Source organism: Macaca mulatta, chromosome 6 (assembly GCF_049350105.2).
Source record: "Macaca mulatta isolate MMU2019108-1 chromosome 6, T2T-MMU8v2.0, whole genome shotgun sequence".
In the NCBI taxonomy this organism is placed as follows: Eukaryota; Metazoa; Chordata; class Mammalia; order Primates; family Cercopithecidae; genus Macaca; species Macaca mulatta.
In genome coordinates, this window is record NC_133411.1 from 20,928,148 (window position 1) to 20,953,540 (window position 25,393).

Sequence of the window (25,393 nt, forward strand, 5' to 3'; positions counted from 1 at the left end):
TATTTTTAAAATATCAATTTGACATCAAAATTAACTTCTCTCCTCACTTCTCAAAATTGTTTATGTCCATGAAACTTACAACTGATAAATAATTATGTTTAGTATTAAAAATTACTCAAGTTGGCTGTATCAAAGGACATTCCACAATGAACAGATGTGTTATCTGTAGTAAACTCTAGCTATTTAAGCCAAATAGAAACAGTAATGGTAATATAATTTTAGAATCTGGTTGTCCAACTTCACAGAATTACTAAAATTTGCAAATAACATGCCAAATTTGTATTTATAACAAAGGGTTATTTATAACTACACACTAATATGTGACTATTAATGAAAAATTGGAAAAGACAAAATAGAAAAAAGGCAATTTGTTGTTTTATCACTAAAATAATTAAACATACTACTAATAAGGAGAGTCAATAAGCAACCAAAAACTTCCCAAGAAAGAAAAGCCCTGCAACAGATGGGTGTATTGTTTTAATTCTACTAACCATTTAAAGAAGAATTAACACTAATTCTCAAAATCATGCAAAAAGTAAAAAAAATAAGGAAAATTACCTAATTTATTTCATAAGACCAGTATTCTCCTGAAACCAAAAATAGACAAAGACACTGAAAGAATAGAAAATTAAAAACCAATATTCCTTATGAATAGTAATGCAAAAATTATTAATGAAATACTAGTAAACTGATTTCAGCATAATATCAAAGGAATGTACACCATGAGCAATTGGGATTTCTTTTTCCTGGAATGCAAGCTTAGTTCAACATAGGAAAATCAATTAATTTTCATTTCCATTAACAGAATAAAGAAAAAAAAATCACAAGGTCATGTCAATTCTACAGAAGAAGCAATTGACAAAATTCAATTCCATTTTATGATTAAAAAAACAAAATAGAGCTATAAATAAAAGAAATTTCTTCAACATAATAAAAGTCATATGTTAAAATCCCACAACTAATATTAAAATGGTGAAAGATTAAATGCATTTACTGTAAGATCAGGAACAAAAGAGGATGCCTACTTTTGAACTTTTATTCAACATAATACTGGAAATCCTAGCCAGAGTAATAAGGCAAGAAAAAGAAATTAAAAGCATCTGAATAGGGAAGGAAGTAATACAATTATCTCTGTTCACAGATAACATGATCTTACACTTAGAAAGCCGTAGGGATTACACAAATACACACACACACCCACATACACACACACACAAACTTTTAGAACTAATAAAATAATTCAGCAAAGTTACATGACAATGAATAATTGCAAAAGAAAATAAAGCAATTTCATTTATAACAGCATAAAAATGATAAAATATTTAGGAATAAATCTAACAACGTGTGCACTGATAATGACAAAATATTGTGGAAAGAAATTAAAGACATGAATAAATGCAGACTATTACAAGTCAACACTGCAAAACACACACACACACATACACTCCAATCTTTTAAATGGGCAAAGAACTGGAATAGACATCTCTCCAAAGAAGATAAAAAAAATTAAAATTAAAAAAAAAGAAGACAATGACTAGTGTTGGTGAGGATGTGGAGAAATTAGAACTCTTGTGCTCTGCTAGTGGAGCAGTGAAATGGTACAGCCATTATGGAGAACAGTATGGAGGCCTCTAAAAAATTAAACATGGCAGGGCATGGTGGCTCATGCCTATAATCCTAGCACTTTGGGAGGCCGAGGCAGGTGGATCATCTGCAGTCAGGAGTTCAAGATCAGTCTGGCCAACATGGTAAAACCCCGTCTCTACTAAAAATACAAAAAATTAGCTGGGCATGGTGGTGGGCACCTGTAATCCCAGCTAATCAGGGGGCTGAGGCAGAAGAATCCCTTGAATCCAGGAGGCAGAGGATGCTGAGAATGCTAATTTCAAATTAAAACACACACACACACACAAGTATTCTGAGATTTTCCTGCATTTAAGAGACGTATGTTGAATATTGATTATTAAGCATTGTGGTTGGCTCTACGTGCAATGTTTTTTAAAACATAAATAAAGTACATTTACATACTACTGCCATTTGAATGCCATACATTAAAAGGTCAATTTTCCTCTATCAGAATCTTTACTGCTCTCAGAAACATCTTTAAAATTGTTTAACCCAATACATTCTGTTTCTATGTGTCAACATGCACTATAGGAAAGCTGATTATTCTACAGAATGTTTTTTTTTTTTTCTTCCAAGTAATACTATAGTGGAACACTTTGTTTTCTCTAATTCTTAATCATAAATAACACATAAATGCTTGAAGAAAGACTGTTAGAAATTTTAATTGAAACAGTACACTTTTTAAACATTCTTTGAAAGTGTACAAATTGATTGGTAATGCCTAACTATAAGAATCAAATCATTTCCAAGAAATGATTTGATTTCTACCTAAACAAAATATTACGTAAAGGAAAAGGAATTATTCTGTAACTTTGTTATGGTACACAACTACATAGATTAAAAACAAACCATAATACCATTGAAATGTCATGACTAGTACATTTCTAAACAGACAACTCCTTATAATTTCAAAATATTCAACTTTAAAATCAGAATGTAATACTATTATTTATCTATAGCAATTACTTTGTCAGAAAGTATATGATCTACAGGTGTATGTGTCTTATTTAATATAATAATATAAAATAAATTAATTCTCAATTGCCTTTATAAACTAAATACCATGATGTAAGATAAAAATATTGTGTTTTTATGAAGTCTAAATGAAAATAAAATAATAATATTACTCATTTAAAGTTAATTTAATAATTTCAGCTTTATTTTAGAGTTCATCCTTTCAATCTAGCCAAATAGAATATCAAATTGATGCAGAATACATCTAATTATCTTCCGTAATCCTTCCATTTAAACTTAAGTGGAATGATCTTTCAAATCTGGATATGATGGAGTGGTATATCTAACTCCGCCATATAAAACAACTATAAAAGCTGCACAGTATACAGAAAATGACTGTTTTAAGGCACTGAAGAGCAATTAATGTAGGGAACTCTGGATGAAGTATGATTCTTGAGAGAAAGAAACCATAACAAAACAAATTTTATATGCAAATACACTGAGGGCGTTTTAAAATATGTAGTGCTAGAGGAAAGAGTCCAAGCAGAAATTGTGGAGCTTTTGGAGGAGGGTTGGAGTTCAGAGCTGGCATAGGGGCTGAGAAATTGAGGACAAAAGCACAGAGAAGAAGAAACCTCAGGTAAGTGAGGAAAAAAACATGCAATTTTTCTTGTGGTAATTGTAGACATACCCACTACTTTGACATGTGTAGAGGCGCTGAGAAACCAAGAGAAAGTATATCTGGAAGGCACAGGCGCTAGGCAGAGATTTCAGCAGCCATGAGGTACTGGGGAGTCAGAAATTGGTAAACACTTGAGACCAGTGGAGAGTAAATGAAGAAAGATCCAGATTTCAGGAATAAGAGCTACTTCTTGGAAGTAAGGGGAGAAATAAAATAAGCTACTGCTAACAGAATCCAACTGATTTAAGTAATCCACACTCTATATGTCTGCAAGAAATAACTCGCTCCTCTTTGAAAGATTGCATAATCATGAACCTCTGCAACTCCTTTATGCAATGTTCAATCAGTAATTCAAAGGCATGATTAAAAATGAGCATTGGCTAAAACTAAGAAAGAAAAAAATTTTTAAAAAAAGACCCAGGCATGATTATGATATTAGAATTCTACAAAAAAGTTTTGAAATAAGTATGGTTAATATGCTTAAGTAAAGAAAAAGGTGGGGGATTTCAACAGATACTAATAATCTGTATCTATTAAACCCAATAAAAATTTTAGAACAAAAATGTCAATGCTGACGTATATACTTAATAGATTTAATAGATGGGTTTAATTGCTGAACAAAAAGCAGAAGAAAGGATTGGTGTACTAGAACAAAAGGTTAATATAAAATATCCAGGTTAAAGAAGACTGTAAAAAACTGTAGAATAATAATTATTATACAGCAAAGACAGTAATAGATGAGTGTTATATAATTGAAATACCTAGCTGACATGCTTTGTAGAACTAGTAGAAGAGAAGTGAGAAAATGAGGTCGAAGAAATACTTGCAAAAATTCTGACCAACAGTTTCTCAAAACTAACAAAAGATAGCTTAAAAAATCTTTACAACAATAAGTCAGATTTTTAAAAAGTAAATACCTAGGTACATTGTAGGTTAAACTTTTGAAAACAAAATACAACAAAGAATATCTTAAGAGAAGAAAGATGCATTAAACTACAATAAACTAATGTACAGTAAAGTAATTCTACAGTTGCTTTTTTCAATGAACAAGATGGTAAACAGCAAATTATGTTAATAATTATTGAAACAAAGAAAATCCTTCAAACTAAAATTCTACTCTGATTGGAAATGCTCTCTACAAATAAAGGCAAAATTGTAAATTTATATAGAAAAGCTGAGAAAACTCATTGCCAGTTGTCCATCACTAAAAATGGGAAAACGTAGTATTTTTAGGAAATTTATAATTCCCTTTAGAAAACAATAATTCTAGAATGAAACACAGAAATTCAAAGAGAAATAAATAGTACCAGGAGGGGTAAATTATTCTTGACTTAAAAAATAATTATTTGCTATATAACACAACAGCAATAATGACAATTTCATATAGGACTGAATATATAAGATGACAAAAATAGAAAAAAAAGCAACAAAGGGTTAATGACATTAAACAGTTTTAAAGTTGTTCTATTTTCAAGCAATGAAATAATTTAAGGTAGAGTGAAATAAATAATATCTATATTGTTTTTTAAATAGAAAAAAGTGTAAAAATGTAAAATTTTAAAAAAGTGAATGGAGGACAAAATTAATGAAATTAAATAATTCAAAGAATGTGAGAGAAGGGAAAAAAGAGAAGAAAAGATTAGACAAATAGCAAATGATATACCTAAATGAAACTATGTCAGTAATTAAGGTAATTATAAGTGTAGTAAATCAACAAAAGCAAGAGAAATTATAATGTCATTTTAAACTAAACAACAAAAATATTAGCTAATTGGTCACAAGAAACATGTATAAATTAAGAATAAAAAATTAAGAACAATAAAGTTTGAAAGTAAAATTATGGAAAGCATTATAACCTGCAAACCATAACCAAAAAGATATGAAGGAAAAAAAAGAGAACTCTGGAATAGCTATAGGAGACAAATTAGACTTTAAGGTATACAGCATTATTAGAACTATAGAGGTACATTTCACAATAAAACAATTTTAATCAAGAGAAAGATATCAAAGCCTTCAATTTGTGTGCATCCAGTAGCATGGTTTCAAATTGCATCTAAGAAAAATTAGAGGAAAAAAAGAGAAATGGAAACTTCCACTATCATCTTGGAAGCCTTTAACATCTCTCTCAATAACAGACAAGCAAATATTCCATAAGGATATAGAAAACCGGAATGGTACAAGGAATAAACTGGAATGAAATTTACATATATAGAACATTAACCAAGCAGCTGCAAAATTTACCTTATTTTAAAGTGATTAGGAACAGTTATCAAAATCAAATATATACTGGCATTTTAAAGAAATGCTCAAAATGTTTCAAAAGATATGCCTGCAACCATAATAAAATGACCCAGATATCATTTTCAAAAGACACTAGAAAGACCCCAATTCTTTGATAATTAAAAAAAAAAAAAAAATCCTGCGCATTTTGATGAGTCAAGGGTGAAACATTTTTTCTCTTTTAATTTGTTTCAAACACAATTTTAATGATGAAAATACTATATAAATTCATATGTGTTCTCATAACAATGAAAATAAAAAAAAACAACAGCTCTCCCCTAAAAATATCACATCAATGCCAACATCTTCAGCAATATTTTCTTTTTCATTAACATTAGACATTGTCCAAACCAGTTAAACAATTGTGATGTTTACTAACTTTATGGGAAATACTGCCATCTATTGAACTTTTAGAGCTTGATCCTCCAGTATTACATGGCACTAAACCAACTGCGGTCACAAGTGAATTTACGTTCTTGGCAATTTGCTATCATTTAAGTTCTGGAGAAAGTTATGTTAGATTAATCTAACATAATGATAGCAAGTTTCCAAAAACTGAAGCTCACTTGTGGCTGCAGTTGGTGCAATGTAGTATTGGAGGATCAAGCCCTAAAGGTCGATTCATTGTGATTATTTGGCATGTGTTATGCTTCTTTCTGTTACTAGATTATTCACCTTACAAGAGCGATCCTCAATATAACAATATAATTCCTTCCATTTAGGATATAGAAGGTTTGTTTTGTAAACTTTCATGTAAAGTATTGAATTTTACATGCATATGGTTTGTGCAGAATAGTAAATGTCTGTGACTTTTTATCTATCCAAGAATAAGTTATGCAACAACCATAACCCAGAATACAGTTTTTAAAATCCAGAATAGGAAATGGCAGAATAAGACAGATGATCTTTAATAAAAGAACTAACACTAGGGAAGTTTATATCTTTAGATAGATGATTTTCTCTAGAAGGAGAAGTGCACATCATTTGTGTACTTTGAGTAGAATTTCAAGCCATAGATGGGCTGATTTGTTTTCTTTCACTATGAGTCTTTTTATTTTGTTTTGTTTTGTTTCAGTGGCTCCTTTTCCAACACCATATAGCCCAAAGGTTAGCATGAATTTGAATCAAATAGTAGCTACCCTTGCAGTTGGGCATGCATTATCTAGTCTCTATATTCCTTTTTCACATTCCTGATACTGACAAGCAACCTGTTTCCTTCAAGCCATTTATCTCACTTGTATCCTAAGCTACTGAGTTTGTAACTCTCTAGAGTAGAGACATTGTAAAGCAAATTATTAGCTCTAATTTACTACCTCTCAAACACTTACTCAAAGCCTATCTACTTCAAGATAAAGTGATAACTAATTACCATGCAATATAACTACCCTAGTCACTTTCTCAAGCACGGTAGATTAACCATGGAGGAAAAAACACTTTGAGAGAATATTTTTTGCAAAATTTGTAGTGGGGGATGTTTATACAAGAGTCAATTGTAAGAAGTATAACTGTTTCAGACAGGTGATGAGAGAAAGAAGTAGAAAGGGCAACTGTAAAAACCTCACATTAAGAGACACAATTCAACTACTGGTTCCATTTGATGACAGGATATAAGTTTTATAGAATTTGAACTGTGTATAGACTTGCGCATGTCATGGTATTTTGTGAATACATGTCCTTAAATCATTTCTTTTCTCCAAGCAGCTTACAATACTTCCCCACTAGGTACATAGCTGTTTATTTAATAAGTTGCAATTTATGGATAAATTAAAGAGCACTTCACTACAAGCTACTTTCGTTATGGTGACACCAAACTTTTGCAAAAGCAGCATTGTTTTGTTCAAAAGGAGTGCAAGATAAAGTATCTTTTAAGAAACCCAAAGTGTAAGCTTCTGAATGTGTAGTGCCTCCTTTTCAAAACTCTAAGAACACCTTGAAATGCAGCAGGATTTATATCTGTCAATCGTTCTACCGGAATGTTACTGACTGAAGAAAGATAGAACTCATTAGACACAATGAGTTAACTCAGAGAGTATACACTTATTCTGTCTGTCAGGTAAAGTGATTATTTTCATTGTACACTGATGTTTCAACAATAACAATATTATTGATCAAAACAATAAAATTAGGAACAAATGTCTATTATATATCTATATTCATCTATATGAATAATATTCCTTATATCCATCACAATTAAAATGTTCTGTAAACCTCTAAAATCAGTCTTAACAAACCTGTAAATTTAATAATTATTTTAGGAAGAGATGGAGAAATAGAGAGAGTGGGAGATGCTATGTGTACTACAAACCAGCATTTACTGAACCCTATGATGTACAACCTGAGTTTTCTGTCTATTAAGGCTATAATATGAATGTACATCTTAAAAATAGTGGCGGTAGAATCTATTTGAAAAAAAGATAGGCAAGTTGGTATCCTAAATTAAAATAAAATTTATATTCTTCCGAGTCTGCATTATCACTTATTATCTTTTTTTAATCTTCAACTTCAATTGTACCAATCTATGAAGTAATAACATTTACCTCATGGTGATATATGTGTATATGCATATTGTTTGAACTAAGTGATAACATTGATATGAAGATTCATGCTAATCTGTAAAATGTTTTAAAATTTAATTATATTTTATGGCTCAATAAAATATGGACTTATCTGTGATCTATACTTTTTTCATAGAGCAAAGGCCACTTGAACGCACCAAGTAACATTATCTTATCTCTGGCATCAATATTTTAAAATGATTTTTTACTTAACTGTGACTATGATTTGCATGTATTTAATAATGATCTTTTAATAATGGTAGTTTGACAGAGTATTTAAATTCAACTAATTAACTCATTAAGAATCAATTATCCAATGCTGGGCACTCACTGGGCTGAACACCTAAGTTTACAAAAACAATTCGATGTCTTCCTATCATAGGATCTCATAAGTGGAAGGGGATCTATGTACCTGCAGAAATTAGTCTAACATGAACAAGCATGCAGCAGTGCTGTGTAAGAGGGAAAAAGGAGTGAGTATCTTCTAATTCTGCAACATGAATTTCAGAGAAGCTTGTAACAGGGATTTTCACAAAGGGCTGTGAATAAAGAAAAACTTTAGTTGAAGTAAGGATGTACAAAGTGTTATATTTTAGGAGGAGGCAGTATTCCATTGTGTCTAGGCCTGAGGTGTACTGCAAATGCTATTAAGAGACAAGAGATAAAGCTGAGAAAGGTGTTTCACGCTGACTTGAGAAGAGCCTTTATGACATATCAAAGCATCTAATTTATGACAGTTTTTAAACATCATTTGCAAGATGAACATAAGAGACAAGTCCTCTGTAGGATATTTCTGATTATTAGTGACTGCCGTATAAAATGTTATCTATAGTATCTTCCATTTTTAAAATACTCAAATATATTATAATTATATCCTTTACATTTGGAACATGTCATAAATACGATCTCCCTCCAAACCTACAGGATTCATATCTCTCCTCTCTCCCCAAATTGCGTACTGAATTATGCTTTCTGTTTTCAAGTCTTATATTTTACTCTGAGACCCCATCTTATCATATTAGCTGCAACTTGCTTTTGGATAATGCGTGTGTGTGTGTGTGCACATGTGTGTGTGTGCATGTGTGTGCTTGCATGCATGCGTCTTAATTGAGCGTTCATTCATAACATGAAGAGGTTTTTTTTTTATTTCAGTCACAGAAAGTATATGTGGAATAAGGTTGCATGAGAAGAATGTCCACATTAAAATACATTTTCAACATCCCCATGAATACTTTAAGAATACACAGCTACGGCGGCAAAGGCAAGGTGCCAGTTTTTAGTAACACCACATCATTTTTAATACTTAACTTGATGCCAAGTGAAACTCCCACTCTGAACATGTTCCCAGTTATTTCCTAGGTTCAGAAGACAATAGCTGGAGTGTTTTTCATGAGTCTTACATGAAGAACGGTGGCCATATAGCACAAAAACAGAACAATTCTACTTAAGGAAACAGTAACATAACATTGTTCAAGTATTTCATCTTTACATAAAAAGATAATGATACATTCAAATCATGGAAAACAAGTACGTACTTTGAGGAAAGCGCGGTGGGTTGTCATTGACATCGGTTAAGGTGATGTTGACTGTTGTAGACCCCGAAAGCCCTCCAACTTGCCCAGCCATGTCTTTGGCTTGAATGACCACCGAGTAATGTTCTCTGGCTTCTCTGTCCATGTTATGTAAGGCCGTTCTAATAACTCCTGGAATAGATATGTTTTAATAAACAGTATGAGCTATATAATAAACAGGTATCGACAAACATACATACATATTTTAAGAAATGTCTTTTAAAATAGCATATTTTGGGGATAAAGCCACACATCTGAGAAAAACAATACCTTACCAATGCATGAATACTGTCTCTTTGAAAAATTTACTTATTATCCCATGCCTCAAACATCCTATTAAGTAAATTAAGATGCCTATCTCTCTGCATTCCTTAAATAGATGGTCCCTTGGCCCTGACATGGTGGCTCATGCCTGTAATCTCAGTACTTTGGGAGGCCAAGGTGGGCGCGTCACAAGGTCAGGGATTTGAGACCAGCCTGGCCTATATGGTGGAACCCGTCTCTGCTAAAAATACAAAAAAAATTATCCGGGTGTGGTGGCATATGCCTGTAATCCCAGCTACTCAGGAGTCTGAGGCAGGAGAATAGCTTGAACCCGGAAGACGAGGTTGCAGTGAGCAGAGATCATGCCACTGCACTCCAGCCTGGGCGACAGAGCGAGACTCCATCTCAAAAAAAAAAAAAACCAACAAAAAAAGTACATGGTCCCTCAAGGGCAGTCCTGACACCCTATTCCTAGTGCTAGTGTGCTGAACATTTTACAACTTGAGTTCCTCAGAAGTGTCAACTAAGATGGTCATATTGATTTAAGCAGAGGCTAATTTTCCTCTTTATAGAACAATTTACATAGCTTCCTGGCAGAGTTATCAATGTTTAATGATGGAAAACATTTGAGGAGTTTGGACACTTAAACAGAGATTGTAGGTAGGAGGCATCTTAACATGTATCAAAGACTAAGAAACTCACTATTTTTGTTAGAAAACAACTTTAAGGAGAACTAGATCTAAGTATTTAGGCAAAATAAAGAAACTGGTAAGGTTTATTGTATAAATCATATGTAAAAAACCACATTTTTTATCACAGTAGTGCAAAGAGGGACGTTTAACACACTTTTGCATGATGAACCCTTGGGTTGAATAAATAAATTAAAACTATTAAATACCATTTGTGATTATGCATACATAAACATCCACCTCAACATACATCAATTAAATAGCTCTGTTAATGGAGTCTTACATTTTAAAGCTAAAAACACATTTTCTGGAGGATAATGCTTACTCAGGGGATATTAACTATGCCATAACATAGAATATTGCCCTCATGTCCATGAGATAGATTATAAACATGTGTATAAATATATGTATATTTATGTGTACATATATATTTATATGTCCATCTATATATGCATATAATTATAAAATATAAACATATTTGATCCTTTAAATATGTCATTTTTTCATAAACATATTTTCATTAAAAATATTTTAATCATGTCATCTTTAATAAACACACCAATGACTTTCAATCAAACTCACACTTGATTAGTTACGGTACAATTCTTAAGAAGTTGTCGATTATAACTGTTACCTATAGGCTTTACCAAATACTTTTATGGACAATATTTTCATTTATGAGAAGAAAGGAGTTATATATTTATGATAAAATAGCCTTTTAAAAGCAGAAAGGAGTATTCAATGACTTGTTTTTTCACTTATTTTGAACATAAAAAAGTAAATCACTATTTTCTTTTTTTATTGAATTGATTGGCTATGTAGTAATGACTTTGAGAGGAGAGCCTCAGGTATCAGAAGAGAAGACCCCATAACTTTCACATATTGTGAACATATAATTGAGGGAATTCAGAAAAACTTTCCTGAAGCTAAATAGAAATGAAAATTATTCTTATCAAAAGAAATTATAATAATATGATAATAAATGATTCATCTAACTCATGCATATGAAAAAGCCTCAAGCACCCTTATTAAAAAAACAATGTTTTATCATGTGATAATTACATTAGTAGGAACTGAATTGATACAGAAATGAACAAGCAAATAATTTATGAAATTGTTTTATGAAAGAAATTTATGTTTTCTACTACTTGAAAAAAGTAAAGCTGTCTTTCCTAAGGAGAATTAATTATAAGTGGGACTTGTTTTTGGTGGGGAGAAATATGAGATTATTATCAAAGATAAAGGTTTACAATAAAATTATTAGTGAGTTTTGCAAAATAGATATGTAAAGGTAAAACTAAGTATTATGAAGTGAATGACACGTATCTACAACCACTTCCAGGATGAAATGGGAAGAAACTTGCCAGCCAAATTTGCTCCTGAATAGAAAAGACCATATCCAAAAAGGACCCACACTTCTCTAAAAGGATTGTCTCGGGATTAATTTAAAATCACAACTCTCGGTTGGGCGCGGCGGCTCAGGCCTGTAATCCCAGCACTTTGGGAGGCTGAGGTAGGCAGATCACGAGGTCAGGAGATCGAGACCATCCTGGCTAATATGGTGAAAGCCTGTCTCTACTAAAAATACAAAAAATTAGCCGGGCGTGGTGGTGGGCACCTGTAGTCCCAGCTAGTCGGGAGGCTGAGGCAAGAGAATTGCTTGAACTTCTTGGGAGGTGGAGGTTGCAGTGAGCCAAGATTGCACCACTACACTCCACCCTGAGTGACAGAGACTCCATCTCAAAACAAAACAAAAAACAAACAAACAAACAAACAAATCACAACTCTCTTGAGGATGGCCCAACTGCATGTGCTTAACTATGACCCCTGCTGGAGACATATAGATAATCAGAAAGTGTTATAGTCAAATTGCCATAACAACACGATTTCAGTAAAAGATGATCACTTTCTAACCAGGAGCCCAGATGCATTTTCTGGGATAACCTAAAGTACAACTGATACACAGTAACGTCTTATTTTTCCTTTTAAATAGACTCTATTTAGAGCAGTCTGAGGTCCTTTCACAGTAAAATTGAACAGAAAGTACAAAGAATTCCCATATACCCTTTACCTCCTCCATGAGCACAGCCTCCCCACTAACAGCTTTCCATACCAGAATGGTACATTTGCTACTATTGATGAACCTACATCGACACATCTTTACGATCCAAAGTCCAGATTTTACAATAGGGTTTACACTTGGTGTTTTATATTCTATGGGTTTTGACAGCTATGATGACATTAAACTACTTCGTAGTATCAAAATAGTTTTACTGCTCTAAAAATTGTTTCTTCTCTATCATTTATCCCTCCCCTACCCCAGCCCCTGGCAACCACTAATCTTTTTACTGCCTTCATAGTTTTGCCTATTCCAAATATCATGCAATTGGAATCATGCAGTTAGCCTTTCAGATTGGTTTCTTTTACTTAGTCATATGCATTTAAGGTTTCTTTATGTCTTTTCACAGCGTGGTAGCTCATTTCCTTTTAACTCTGACTAATATTCCATTATCTGGATGGATCACAATTTATTTTATTTACTCACTTACTGAAGGCCATCTACTTGCTTCCGAGTTTCAGTGATTAGGAAGAAAACTGCATAAATATCTACATATGGGTTTTTGTATAAACCCAAATTTTCAACTCATTCGGGTAAACACAAATAAGTGTGGTTTCTGGATTGTATAATGAATTTACCTGAAATTGTGAACAATGTTGAAATAAATTAGGGGAAAATGGCAAACATTTATATCTTACCAATATTGTGATAAAAAGAATTAATTAAATGCAAGAGTAATTCACAGCCTATGTTCCATTCTCAATGCTTAGCATAATAGCTGTCTTTTGTTAATAGAATAAAATATATATTATGAGTAAACATACACCTACACCCTCACCACACAGATATATACATTGATTACCCCCCCACCCAAATTTTATGCACGAAGCTACATTTGAACACAGTGAAAACATCAAGCAGAATGATCGTTTTAATAAAAAATGGGTTAAATGTGAAGCTATACAGGCAAAATGATCATACATAATGGTATTCTCAGGAAATGTTCAGACTACCTTGCCCTAGCTTAACTTTTCCAATGCTCCCTTTCATTTAAAACAGTGTGGCAGTTTGGACGATCAATTATTTTGTCACTCTAATTTTTAGAATATTGCTATTGGTTTTCAAACTTCTGTTTAAAATTATCCTGAAGTTTCCTCAATGATCAAATTGCTTGTATTCAGTCCCCAGAAATTTTGATTTAGTAATCTGAAGTGGGACTGGCTTACACATATCTCCAATAGACTATTGTATTAATCTGCTCAGACTGCCAGAACAAAATACCATAAGCTCGGTGGTTTTAAAAACAGAGATTTATTTCTCACACTTTCAGAAGCTAGAAAGTCCAAGATCGAGGTACCGGATGATTTTATTCCTGGTGAGGTGTCTCTGCATGGCTTGCATATGGCCACTTTCTTACAGTGTCCTCACATGGGCTTTGTTCTTTGCAAGCACTGAGAAGAGGATGGGGAATCTTTTTTTTTTTCTTAATTTTTTTAAGCCACTATTTTCATCATGAAGGTCTCTTCCTTTGTCCTAATCTAAGCCTACCTACATTCCAAAGGCCTCATCTGCAAATACCATCCTATCTGGGGTTAGGAATTTAACTTATGAACTCTAAGGGGGTCGGACACAAATATTCAGTTTTATTTATGTGCAAGTGGTTCAAGACCATATGCTGAATAGACAACAATTAAAAAGGCAAAGTCATGCCATTATATTTCCATGCATTTCTTCACACTTTTATCTTCATCATGTCATGCCAACAAATATATGTGTATGGGGATCACATAGGCACATAATATACAAAAGTGAAGTGCATTTTACTCAATTGTAAAAGCTAAGCCAATGGATAAAGATATAATAAATTATATATACATAGTCCAAGTAAGAAAATATGTTTTATTTGTTTGGTTGGCCATTTCTCTCATGAGTCCATGTATCCAGTAATTGCAAAATAATTTATTCTTGTCTTTGATAAAGTCTTACTAAGGGAACACTGTGTAGCCTTTTCATTTAGTACATTTTTAAAGCCAAAAATACAGAGCAGCGAAATTAATTTCCATAAATTACTGCATTGCTCATTTGTTTAAAAATAAAGAAAAAGCTCCTCTTTTCAATACATCCTACGTAAATGGTTACGGCATATTCTGAATGTTTGTCGGAAAGACTTCACTGGCAATGTTTACTTCAAAAATTTTAACTTGAATTGTTGCCTCTTATTCTCTTGTGATGCTGGGTTGAATCAACAGGATGTGATTACCTGTGTATCATTTTGTTTTGTTTCTTATTACTTCGCTGGTAAACAATTGTAGGTGCCCGATTGCCTGCAAATTACCTCTGACTACTGTTTCCCAATCACCTTGATATGTAGGGGCTTGTAACTGGGAATTACTCTCTGCTGTACACAAGTTCATAACATTGAAAATGTGTCTGTGATTATAAACATTACTTGTTGAGCTTGAGTCACTAGCCTACCATATGTTTATGCCTCCTGACTAATAATATTCGTACAGCAGATCCTCCAAAATGTCTTCTTGCATTTTTACCCACTGAAAAGAATCCAAGATGAAAATGTTGTACACATTTTGTTTATTAGATAATACCACAGAAGACTGCAAAATAAAAATGCCTAACAGGCTAGAACAAATAAACAAGCCTGCACATTTAAATTCTTACAGAAACCGCCAAGGTAGACACACATATTTATGAGAGAAAATGGTAAGGTTCCTTCTATGTCTAAACTACACATGCGTACTTCTGCTTATTTTCTTTCTTTCCTTCTTTCTTTCTTTTTTGAGACAGAGTCTCATTCTGTCACCCAGGCTGGAGTGCAGTGGTGTGATCTCTGCTCACTGCAACCTCTGCCTCTTGGGTTCAAGTGATTCCCCTGCGTCCGCCTCCTGAGTAGCTGGGACTTCAGGTGCATGCCATCATGCCCAGCTATTTTTTGTATTTTTAGTAGAATTGGGGTTTCACCATGTTGGCCAGGCTGGTCTTGAACTCCTGGCCTCAAATGATCCGCCCATCTTGGCCTCCCAAAGTGCTGGGATTACAGGCATGAGCCACCACACTTGGTCTACTTTTGGTTCTTTTTCTAATTTGTTCAGTTTTTCATTTATTCATTTAACATTTATTATTTTACAGAAAATAGGTAGGACTCCCAGTGTTTCTCTAATGGAACATGTGGACCACTTAACAACTAAATCATGTAAAGTGCTCATTACCATGCAAATCTACTCACATCTTCGACCTACTGAATTAGAATCCAAGGCAGTGGGTCCCAGGCATAAGTTTTGTGACAAGTTGCCCCAGAGATGCTCGTGAATGTACAAATTTGAAGTATCTACCTATTTAACCACATATGGTACCTGGCCTTAAGGTACTCCTATTTCATTGGAGGATCTGTTTATTCAAATGAATATGAGTACTAAGAGATTTAAATATATCTAAAAGTTTTGTTGACCATTTTCTAAATAAAGGCACTAAACATGTTGGCAGTAACAATTCTTCTCTTCAACTGCCTGATTGTGGTGATTTAGGTACTTGTAAAATTCTTTATGTTATCTACACAATTTATATTTAAGTATTTTAATATTTAGTATATTACATGCTATCTATATTTCACATTCTGAATTTTCTCAAATGACTTTATGAAGATAATGCATCTTCCATAAATTTTTGTCTGTATAGAGAGCAAAACTAATTAGACATTTAACTGATGCATATCCATCAGCAACGTAATACAGATATCTGTTTTCTTCATTCATCATTGCCAATTCAATGTGTGCTGAATGTGTTTCCACTCTGTATAAAATGTGGGGTATAAAGACATATAAGATACAGCTTATGAAGTTGAAATGCTATGATTAGAATGTTCAATGATATGGAAACAGATATGCAAATCTCTAAAGTAATACAGAAAATATTTTACTAAATACAAAACAGACTTCAGAGGTCATAGTGATCACAATGGAAGCGTATGAAGGAAGAGTACCCATTGGGGAGGGCCATGTTTGTAGGCTGTGGATTGTATGGAGAAAGCAGGGTATTCATGGAAAGGACACTTGACATGAACCAAGGCTTGGGGTCTGGAATATGCATGGCAATATTGGACAGTGCACAAATTTAGCTTCAGTGGAAAGCATTAGTGAGATAATGGCAGAGATTAGGTACTCAGTGATTAAAATACACCTTTACATTTAAAGGTTATTTAATTTTAATATTTACAAACATTCAATATTTTGTTTCACAAGTGGCTGAAAGTTTGAACAGTTCTACCATTGCCCTTGTGGAAAGTCAAGATTGACCAAACTTCCCTATTTATCAGTCACTGTCATGGCTGCGGTTTAACCAGGGCATAGTTGTCTCTATCTCTGCTGGTAAATTTAGCACATTTGTGACTCCAAGCTTCCAGTGGGTGATAGATTAAAACCTCAGATTTTATTTTATTTATAAAGAAAAATATATATGAAATTATATGAGACACTGGCATCTTAAAATTTCTTCCAAAACACAAGCTACTTAGCTGCAAGCTATGACTCCTGGAATTCACAATCATAAATTCACAGAGGTAGACATTTTTATGCTTTAGTAGGAAGATTCAATACTTCTGTAATTTTTTTTTCTCTTCCTACCATTAAAATTGATGGTGAAGTATTTCATTTCTGCTGAGGAGAAAAGGAAGGAGAATTCATATGTTTTGTGTAGAGACTGTGAATTAAGAATCCCTTAAGGGAATTCATTTAGGGTATATACCTCATGTATGTATTGCCACACATTCTATTAGAATGTGAAAAGAAAAGCTCAAAATGTCAATAACTGCTCTCAGATCAGAATATTACAAATTTGGAAAATCTGAAATCATACCCGGGATTTCTGGACACTAAAATCTTAATGCCACAGTGGCATTAGCTCAAGGAATTTAGCCTTTGTAACTTGCAGAGTTTATAGGACAGAATTGGTGTATTTAGAGAGGGAGAGATAGAGAGAAAAGAGGAATAAGGAGGAGACAGAGAGGGAGAATGAAAGAAAGAGAGAGGGGATATCATCATAAAAGTGGTCACTACCTCTAAGAATTTGAAAACATAAATTAGGCAGATGCAGTTATTTTAATACATCACTAAAGATGTTTCAAACTTAGAGTGTTTTATTTTTATGTTTTTCATTTTTCCTTGCATTTTGTTTATTTTATTTCTGTTATTATTGTTCAATGTGATCTGTGTTTTCAAAAGCTCCATTTTTCTTGCTGATATATTGAATAATCATACTGATAAAATCATAGGGCTGCCCAGGGATTCTGCAAAGGGCTACTCTTCTCCAGACTGCCAAACCTTCAGCACAACTACTCCAGAATGGAATTTACTAATACATTAAGAGGATTTACTAATGGCATAACAGATGCTCCTTGACTTATGATGGGATTGCATCGTAATAAACCCATTACAGAGTTGAAAAAGTATCATGGGTAAGAAATCATCTAAATATGGCAAAAAAATAAATTAAACTGTAGACTTTCACAATAGGTTTACCTGTGAGTAAATATCATTAGATAGCACAGAAAAATATCACTTTTCTGCTTAAAGAGGTATAATTTTCCACTCCCTGTTGATACGAAACTCATTGCACATAGTCAGCAGCCCTGTGGTTTAGCCCAAACAAAAACCTAGGATTTTTTTTTTTTTTTTGGATGTAGAAATCGAACTTTCTAGATCATAAGGTAGTTCTATTTCTTGATATTATGTTGAATTCCTATGCTGTTTCATTTCCACCAACAGTATGGCTCTCCAACCTCATCAAAACCTGTCTTTTGTTTTTTTGATAATAGCCATCCTAGCTGGTATGAGGTAATATCTCCTTGTGGTTTGGATTTATATTCTTCTGATGATTAGTGTTGTTGATTATCTTTTTATATACCTTTTGTCCATATCCAATAGAATTATAATCGGGATCTCATAGAGATACCTACACTCATATGTTCACTGCTGCATGAACCTTGAAGACATTATGTAATGTAAAATAAGCCACTCACAGAACAAATACTGCATGATCTTACTTATATGAAGAATCTGAAAATGGCAAATACATGGTGGTTTTCCAGGGGCTGAGTGAGAGAGAAATGACTTGTTGCTGTTCAATGTGTATAAAGATTTAGATATGCAAGATGAATAAGTTCTAAAGGCTGTACAACATTATGCCTACAGTTAATGATACTGTATCAGGCACTTAAAAATTAGTTTAAAGGGTCGTTCTCATAGGTGCTATTACCAGAATTAAAAAAAAATAAATAAAAAACAGTAAATAGTGTAGCTAGTAACTATATATTGAATGGGACATTATTTTTTGTGTTCTCAATCACCTCATTCCCCTCTCCAGAGTTGATGGAGCATATAGAATTCTGTTGGCATGTGTGCATTCATGAAATCATTTACACGTTTGTCTTAATAATTGGTTTTGGATGAAAAAATAAGAAAGAAACAGCTACTGGATCCTGCTTCAAATATGTCTCTACTGTTGGCTGATAGACCCTCAAATAGATTTTGAAAGGATGTCTGTACCTTGGCAATGTGATTTCAGAAGCAGCCTCTCTTGGCCAGATTAGATTCTAACAGCATTGGAATCAAAGATCCCCATTGTAGGGAATTTCCTTCAAGAGATGGCAGAAGGATGATAAGTAAACCTGGGTTACTGAAAGTTCTGTTGCCAACTGTTCAGGATACAGTCTTCTGCATAACAGAAAAAAGAGTGAGATTTGGAAAAATAAGGTTCATCTTGTTTCAAGTGGCCATTAGCCCTTAGGATCTTCTCTTTGTAGAGAATCAAATATCAATGCTACTATCGCTACCATTCAGAGAAAATCATCATGGCTTGAGGGATTAACGAAGCCTCCTATAAATTCTTTGGCTGTAGTTCCATCAGTCATCTGGGTCTATTTGCCTTCTTCTTAAATTTGTGCTGGCCTGTGACTGCTTTTATCAAGGCAGTACAATCAAAGTGACCTTAGCAGTTTTTGCTCTGTTCTTGAGGGGTTTAGAAGCCGCTGCCTTGATCTCTTTAGCTTGTGAGCTTTCTTGTAAGTGGTCTAGCTAGATTGTTAATGACACCATGTAGAGAGGCTCTGTGATCACAGGGAGAAAGTGAGGCATCCAGTTGGGCACTGTCTCCCAGCTGTTCTTACTAACGCACTAGGCATCTCACTGCACCCATCCTTGAACCTCCCTGGACCCATCCTTGAACTTCCATGCAAGTTGATATGTCAGATGGATACTTTACCCAGTATTCCAAACCATCATATGGATTAAGAAATTGCCTAGACAATCCCTGCTAAATGTCCTGACTTCCAAAATTCTTGTTTTGAAAGTTCTTGGTAGTAGTTTGCTACACAGAGCGATGACATTGACATTTGGAACACACACACACACACACACACACACTGATTTATCCCATAGGAAAACCAGTGATGTTTGGCTTTCTAGATCAATTTCTAAGATCATTAAATCACACTATATATTGTGTACCTAATATGTCCTCTTGTCTTCCTCTCTTTCTGCCTCTCTTCTCTCACTGTCTCTCTCCAGAAATGGAGTGCATGACATATAGAGAAACAAACATCACCACAAATGTAATATTTCAGCTATGGTCCATTGTAAGCATATTTCATGAGTTCAGGTAAACGTTGTATTTAGAGGATAAGCAAATGAAGGAAAATGAACCTGACCTCCAAATAATTGCTGTTTAGTCAACACATAGAACATGACTTCCTGTAATTAATGAACAGTTACAAAGATTTTTACCATCAGGAAACTTACACTCTATGGGGAGTATTAAGATTATCTGTGATATTTATGGGATATTATAAATCAAGAAAATTAGAAGGATAATTAAAAATATTTAAATATCATATACAAGTTATATTTCATATCTAGATCTAGTTAAGTATGATTTCCCAAAATAGCTTGTTTATATGGCTTATAAAAAATTTGTGTGCTCAAAAATGCAAACTCAAATGAGAAATATTATCATATAGACATACGATGCTTATTTATTCATTGGCAAATTTTTCTCTTATTCTGCTTTTTTCTTTCTTTTTGGTTTTCGCTTTGATGGTTTAAATGAATTCAAAAGATGAAATGCTTTATATAGAATTTTTTTAGTCACAGTTACTATTAGAGAAAGTGTGTTGAATATGAATATCACAAAAACATTTGGAATATGTGTTGTTGAGACAGCTATATTTAGAGTCATATAATTTCAAATATATTAAAACACTACTATATAAATATATACATATACCAATGACAATCTAGTTCCATTAGTAATGATATAATTGACAACATAGGTCCATAAGTAACTGAACATTGATAATTTCTCCTGCATTACCAGTTCAGTTATTGTGACATCTGGTTTTCTAATTTATAAAAAATGATTTATTTATCTTTTATAACACGATTTAATTTATAATGCATTATGTCATACTCTATTATTATTACTATTTTTGAGATGGAGCTTCACTCTTGTTCCCCCGGCTAAAGTGCAGTGGTGCCATCTTGGCTCACTGCAAACTCTGCCTCCTGGGTGCAAGTGATTCTCCTGTCTCAGCCTCCTGAGTATTTGGGATTACAGGCATGCACCACCATGCCCAGTTAATTTTGTATTTGTAGTAGAGACTGGGCTTCGCCATGTTGGCCAGGCTAGTATTGAACACCTGACCTCAGGTTATACACCCGCCTCAGCCTCCCAAAGTGCTGGGATTACAGGTGTGAGCCACCACCCTGGCTGTCATACTCTAATAATCTAAAAAGACATGGCCATTTCCAGCAAGTTGGCTATCATGTTATACATGCTACATATATATGAATATAAAAGCACGGCTACATATTGTATACATGTTATTTATGTCACATGTAACAAATACGCAGCACTGAAGCAAACACTTATATCTGATTCCTAAAATTATTTTTAAAATTTCAGAGATATGTATGTACTTTCTTTCCTCTAGCATATAGTTTTATGTAGGATGCAGACTTGGGCCAAAATAGCCAGAACTTCCTATACCCCGCTTCATTCTGTCACTGGATGAGTGCTGTCCTGGAAATGGTGCCACTTCAGGCAAGGCTGAGACAGCTCTGAAGGAGCTGACAGCTGGAAGTGTGCTGTTGAATGCACTCCCCATCCTGGAGAGCAAGTTATCCCTTAAAAGAATCTCAGGACCATGCATCTCTATGTCTATCAGACAGCAAACCTGCTTTGTTCCCCTTAATATCTAGTACAAGCCCTTCCAGTGTTGATTAAGGTTGCAGCTACACTGAAAATACTCATATGCTCTTATCTTCTGTGGTTCTCAAATTGCCAAATCCAACAGGTAATTGCTGTCCTCATACCATCCTCAGTAATACTGGCCCCAGGCAATTATGCCTATCCTTCTGAGAGATTATTTCTTTGTCTTTCTCAATTCTACTGTCTTGTTTTGTATTGCCATTACATTAATTTACTTATTTTCATGCAAATTTAATTCTTGTTTTTGACAAATTATTTGTTTTTTTCCCAGTAGAACAAAAGCTCCACAAGGCCAAGGATCTTTGTTTACTGTGTTTTCATTGCTGTGCCCTCATTGCCTAAAACAATCTGCAAATCAAATTGTCCTCAAATACCACAAACTGGGTGATTCCAAAAAAAAAAAAAAAAAATATTGCGGCACTCTTCTGGAATCTAGAAGTCTGAAATCAAGGTGTTGGCAGGGTTGGTTCCTTCTTGGGGCAGTGTGGGATCGTTCCGTCCCAAGACTCTCTCCTTAGCTTGTTGCTGGCTGTTTTCCTACTCACATGGACTTTTCCCCATATGTTCAAATCATCTTTCCTTGTTTGTATCTCTATGTCCAAATTTCCCTTTTTCATAAGGCACCAGTCATAATGGATTATGGCTCACTGAGACAGCCAGATGGGAGGGGTTCCCTGGCGAAACTACAACTGGCCTGCGTGCTGGGGTAGAGCCACAGGATTTCACCCCATTTGCAGGAGGGAGGAGGAGCCTGGCCCCTCCTTTCCCTGTGTGGAATTTGGGATTCAAACAATGAGGCAAGAAGCACTCTAGCAGGGACTCTGGCCTTGAAGAGAGTCCCTTTTCCCCCCTTTTCTTCCTTTTCACCCAATAAAGCCTTGCTTTACTCACCCTAAAACCATCTGCGAGCGTAAACTTTCAAGGCTATGGGACAAGGACCTCTGTCTTTAGCTGAACTAAGGAAAAGCCCTGCAACACCACGGCATGTCACTTTAACTTGACAATTTCTGTAAAAACCAGAACTCCAAAGAAGGTCACATTCTGCGTTACGGGGGATCGGGGCTTCCATATATGACTTTTTTCATAGGGAAGAGCACATCACTCAAGTGACAACACTAAGCAAAATAACAAATAGCACCAAGAAAAAAATAAAAACATATTGACTGTGTAAGTTTGTTCTTTGAGCCCATATTAAAGATACCAGTAAAGCAAAATCACAAGTGTTGACTTGATCAAAAAGGGTCTGAGGTCACTCAAGAAGAGCACACAAGATGTGAAAAACAGATGTGTGAAAGAACACAACACCAGAGAAAACGTGGAGATGGAGAGAGACTTTTGTGTGCGTTGCCTAAGGATAGAGGTTAAGCAAGTGTGAGATCATGAAGAGTGGCCTTGGATTCCTTTATCCTGAGAGCTATAAGCAGTTATTCATTCCTTCAGTTGGTAGCTATAGAGTGCTCTCTTGAACCCAGGCACTGCTCTAGGTGGAGAAAATTGCTGCCCTCATAACGCTGACATTCTAGGAAGGGCAGATTAGTGAGAAAAAAAAAAAAAAAGAGCAAGATAATTAAATCATACATAATGATATCATATATAGCAGATTAGTTGTTGTTAATTGCTGAGGAAAATTAAACACTTAGTTTGGGCTTATGGTTTTAACTAGGACTATAATAGTGATTGCTGGAATTAGCTAGTTCTAGGTCACAAGTGCTGATTATGATGCTTTCAAAAATTTTGGGAGCTGGCTCATAAATATAATTGTTAAACATTAAATTATATAAACTTAAAATTCCCTTTCACTTTAAAAAGTAATAAATACTGAAAACTCACTACTTTCAAATTGTGTTACTATATTTTACCATTATCTATAATTTTGACATTATTTATGTCAACTTTATCTGTGTGGTGTAAATACTATAAAATAATGTGTTCATCTTTTCCTGAGTCACCTTGGTAACTTGAAAATCAGTAGCAGTGGATGTATTGATCTGGTGATTGTCTAGACTTGAAAAAGTAAAGGAGAAAACAACTAAAGCAGATTAAACCCCAAAGTAACCATTACATTGCAAAGAACACAAAACATTGAAGTAATAGTATCCTACATAATAAAAATGATTTTTAACTTAGCAAAATGCAGCTCATATTGATGAACAAGTGATATTGAGACAAACATCATTTATCTACACATTTAGGTAAGCAAAAAGATTAGCCAGTACCTAAGCCAGAACTAAACTTATTTGTCAATGAACTGAGCAACTTCTTTGCTGAATCAGATAGTAATCAAGCATTTATTTGCAGTAGAATATTGTCAGTATTCAACAGATTGCAACAACTGATTGGTTATGTATGCAAGAGTTCAGCAAAAATCAATGCAAATATTCTGTAAAAATCAATTGACTGGAATTTACAATCAAGAATAATACATATTCTATAATTGCTTGTGAATTGTGTGCTACATATCTTTTATATCTGTAAAATTTAAATAAACATACACTTATATACATGCATACATATTTCTGGTTGTTAAATATTTACTGGCATGCCACTGACTGCTAGCAATAAACAGGCTGACTTAAGAGAAGTGGTAGAGGGATCTAGGCAAAAAAGAATCTTATGCACAAATGCCCTAATGTGGGTGCTTTCTAGGCTATTTCAGGTACATTAATGGGACCAGAACATCTAAGGTAAAAGTAACAGGAAGAACCGGTGATAATATCAGAATGATGATGATGGGCCAGGTATTCAAGGGCAGGCACATTACTATCATGCTGTTAGCTTTGGTTGTAAGTGAGATGGGAAGCCATTGGCAAGTTTTGAGCAAAGGAGTGATGATGTGGTTCAGCGGTGTTCCCACCCAAATCTCATTTTGAACTGTAGTTCCCATAATTCCCATGTGTTGTAGGAGGGACCTGGTGGGGGATACTTGAATCGTGGTGGTGGTTTCTCCCATACTGTTCTCATGCAGTGACTAAGTCTCACGAGATCTCATAGTTTTATAAGGGGTTTCCTCTTTTGCTTGATTCTCATTCTTTCTTGTCTGTTGCCAGGTAAGACATGCCTTTTGCCTGCCACCATGATTGTGGGGGCTCCTCAGCCATGTGAAACTGTGATTCCATTAAGTCTCTTTTTCTTTATAAATTACACAGTCTTGGGTATGTCTTTATCAGCCGTGTGACAACAGACTAATACAAGTGACATGATTTCATATACTTTAACATACTTGTTTTGAAAGTTGTTTTGGGAATAAATTGTGTAGAACAATGATAGAATTAAGGATATAGGTTAAGAGATAAGTGCAATAAAGTGAGTTAAAATAGAAGTGAGGAGATGTGGTCAATTCCTGGATATATGTTGATGGTAGGGTTTCCTGATGTCATAGTTGTGTGGTGTGAAAGGAATACAGGAATGAAGGATGATCCAAAGTGTTTGACCTGAAATAC

The 25,393-nt window shown here is 34.2% G+C and overlaps 1 protein-coding gene across 21 annotated transcripts in view; it reads right to left on the reverse strand.

Moving 5' to 3' along the window:
* Positions 1 to 25,393, reverse strand: part of CDH18 (cadherin 18) — a 1,124,701-nt gene that overhangs the window by 129,085 nt on the left and 970,223 nt on the right. For 19 of the 21 annotated variants that reach the window (XM_015139758.3, XM_028849356.2, XM_028849355.2 and 16 more), the window contains one exon: positions 9,633 to 9,800. In XM_015139758.3, coding sequence (XP_014995244.1) covers positions 9,633 to 9,800 — 168 coding nt within the window. Of the gene's footprint in view, positions 1 to 9,632; positions 9,801 to 19,234; positions 19,324 to 25,393 lie in introns of all 21 variants that reach the window. The other 2 variants (XM_078004402.1, XM_078004401.1) reach the window with 1 other exon arrangement.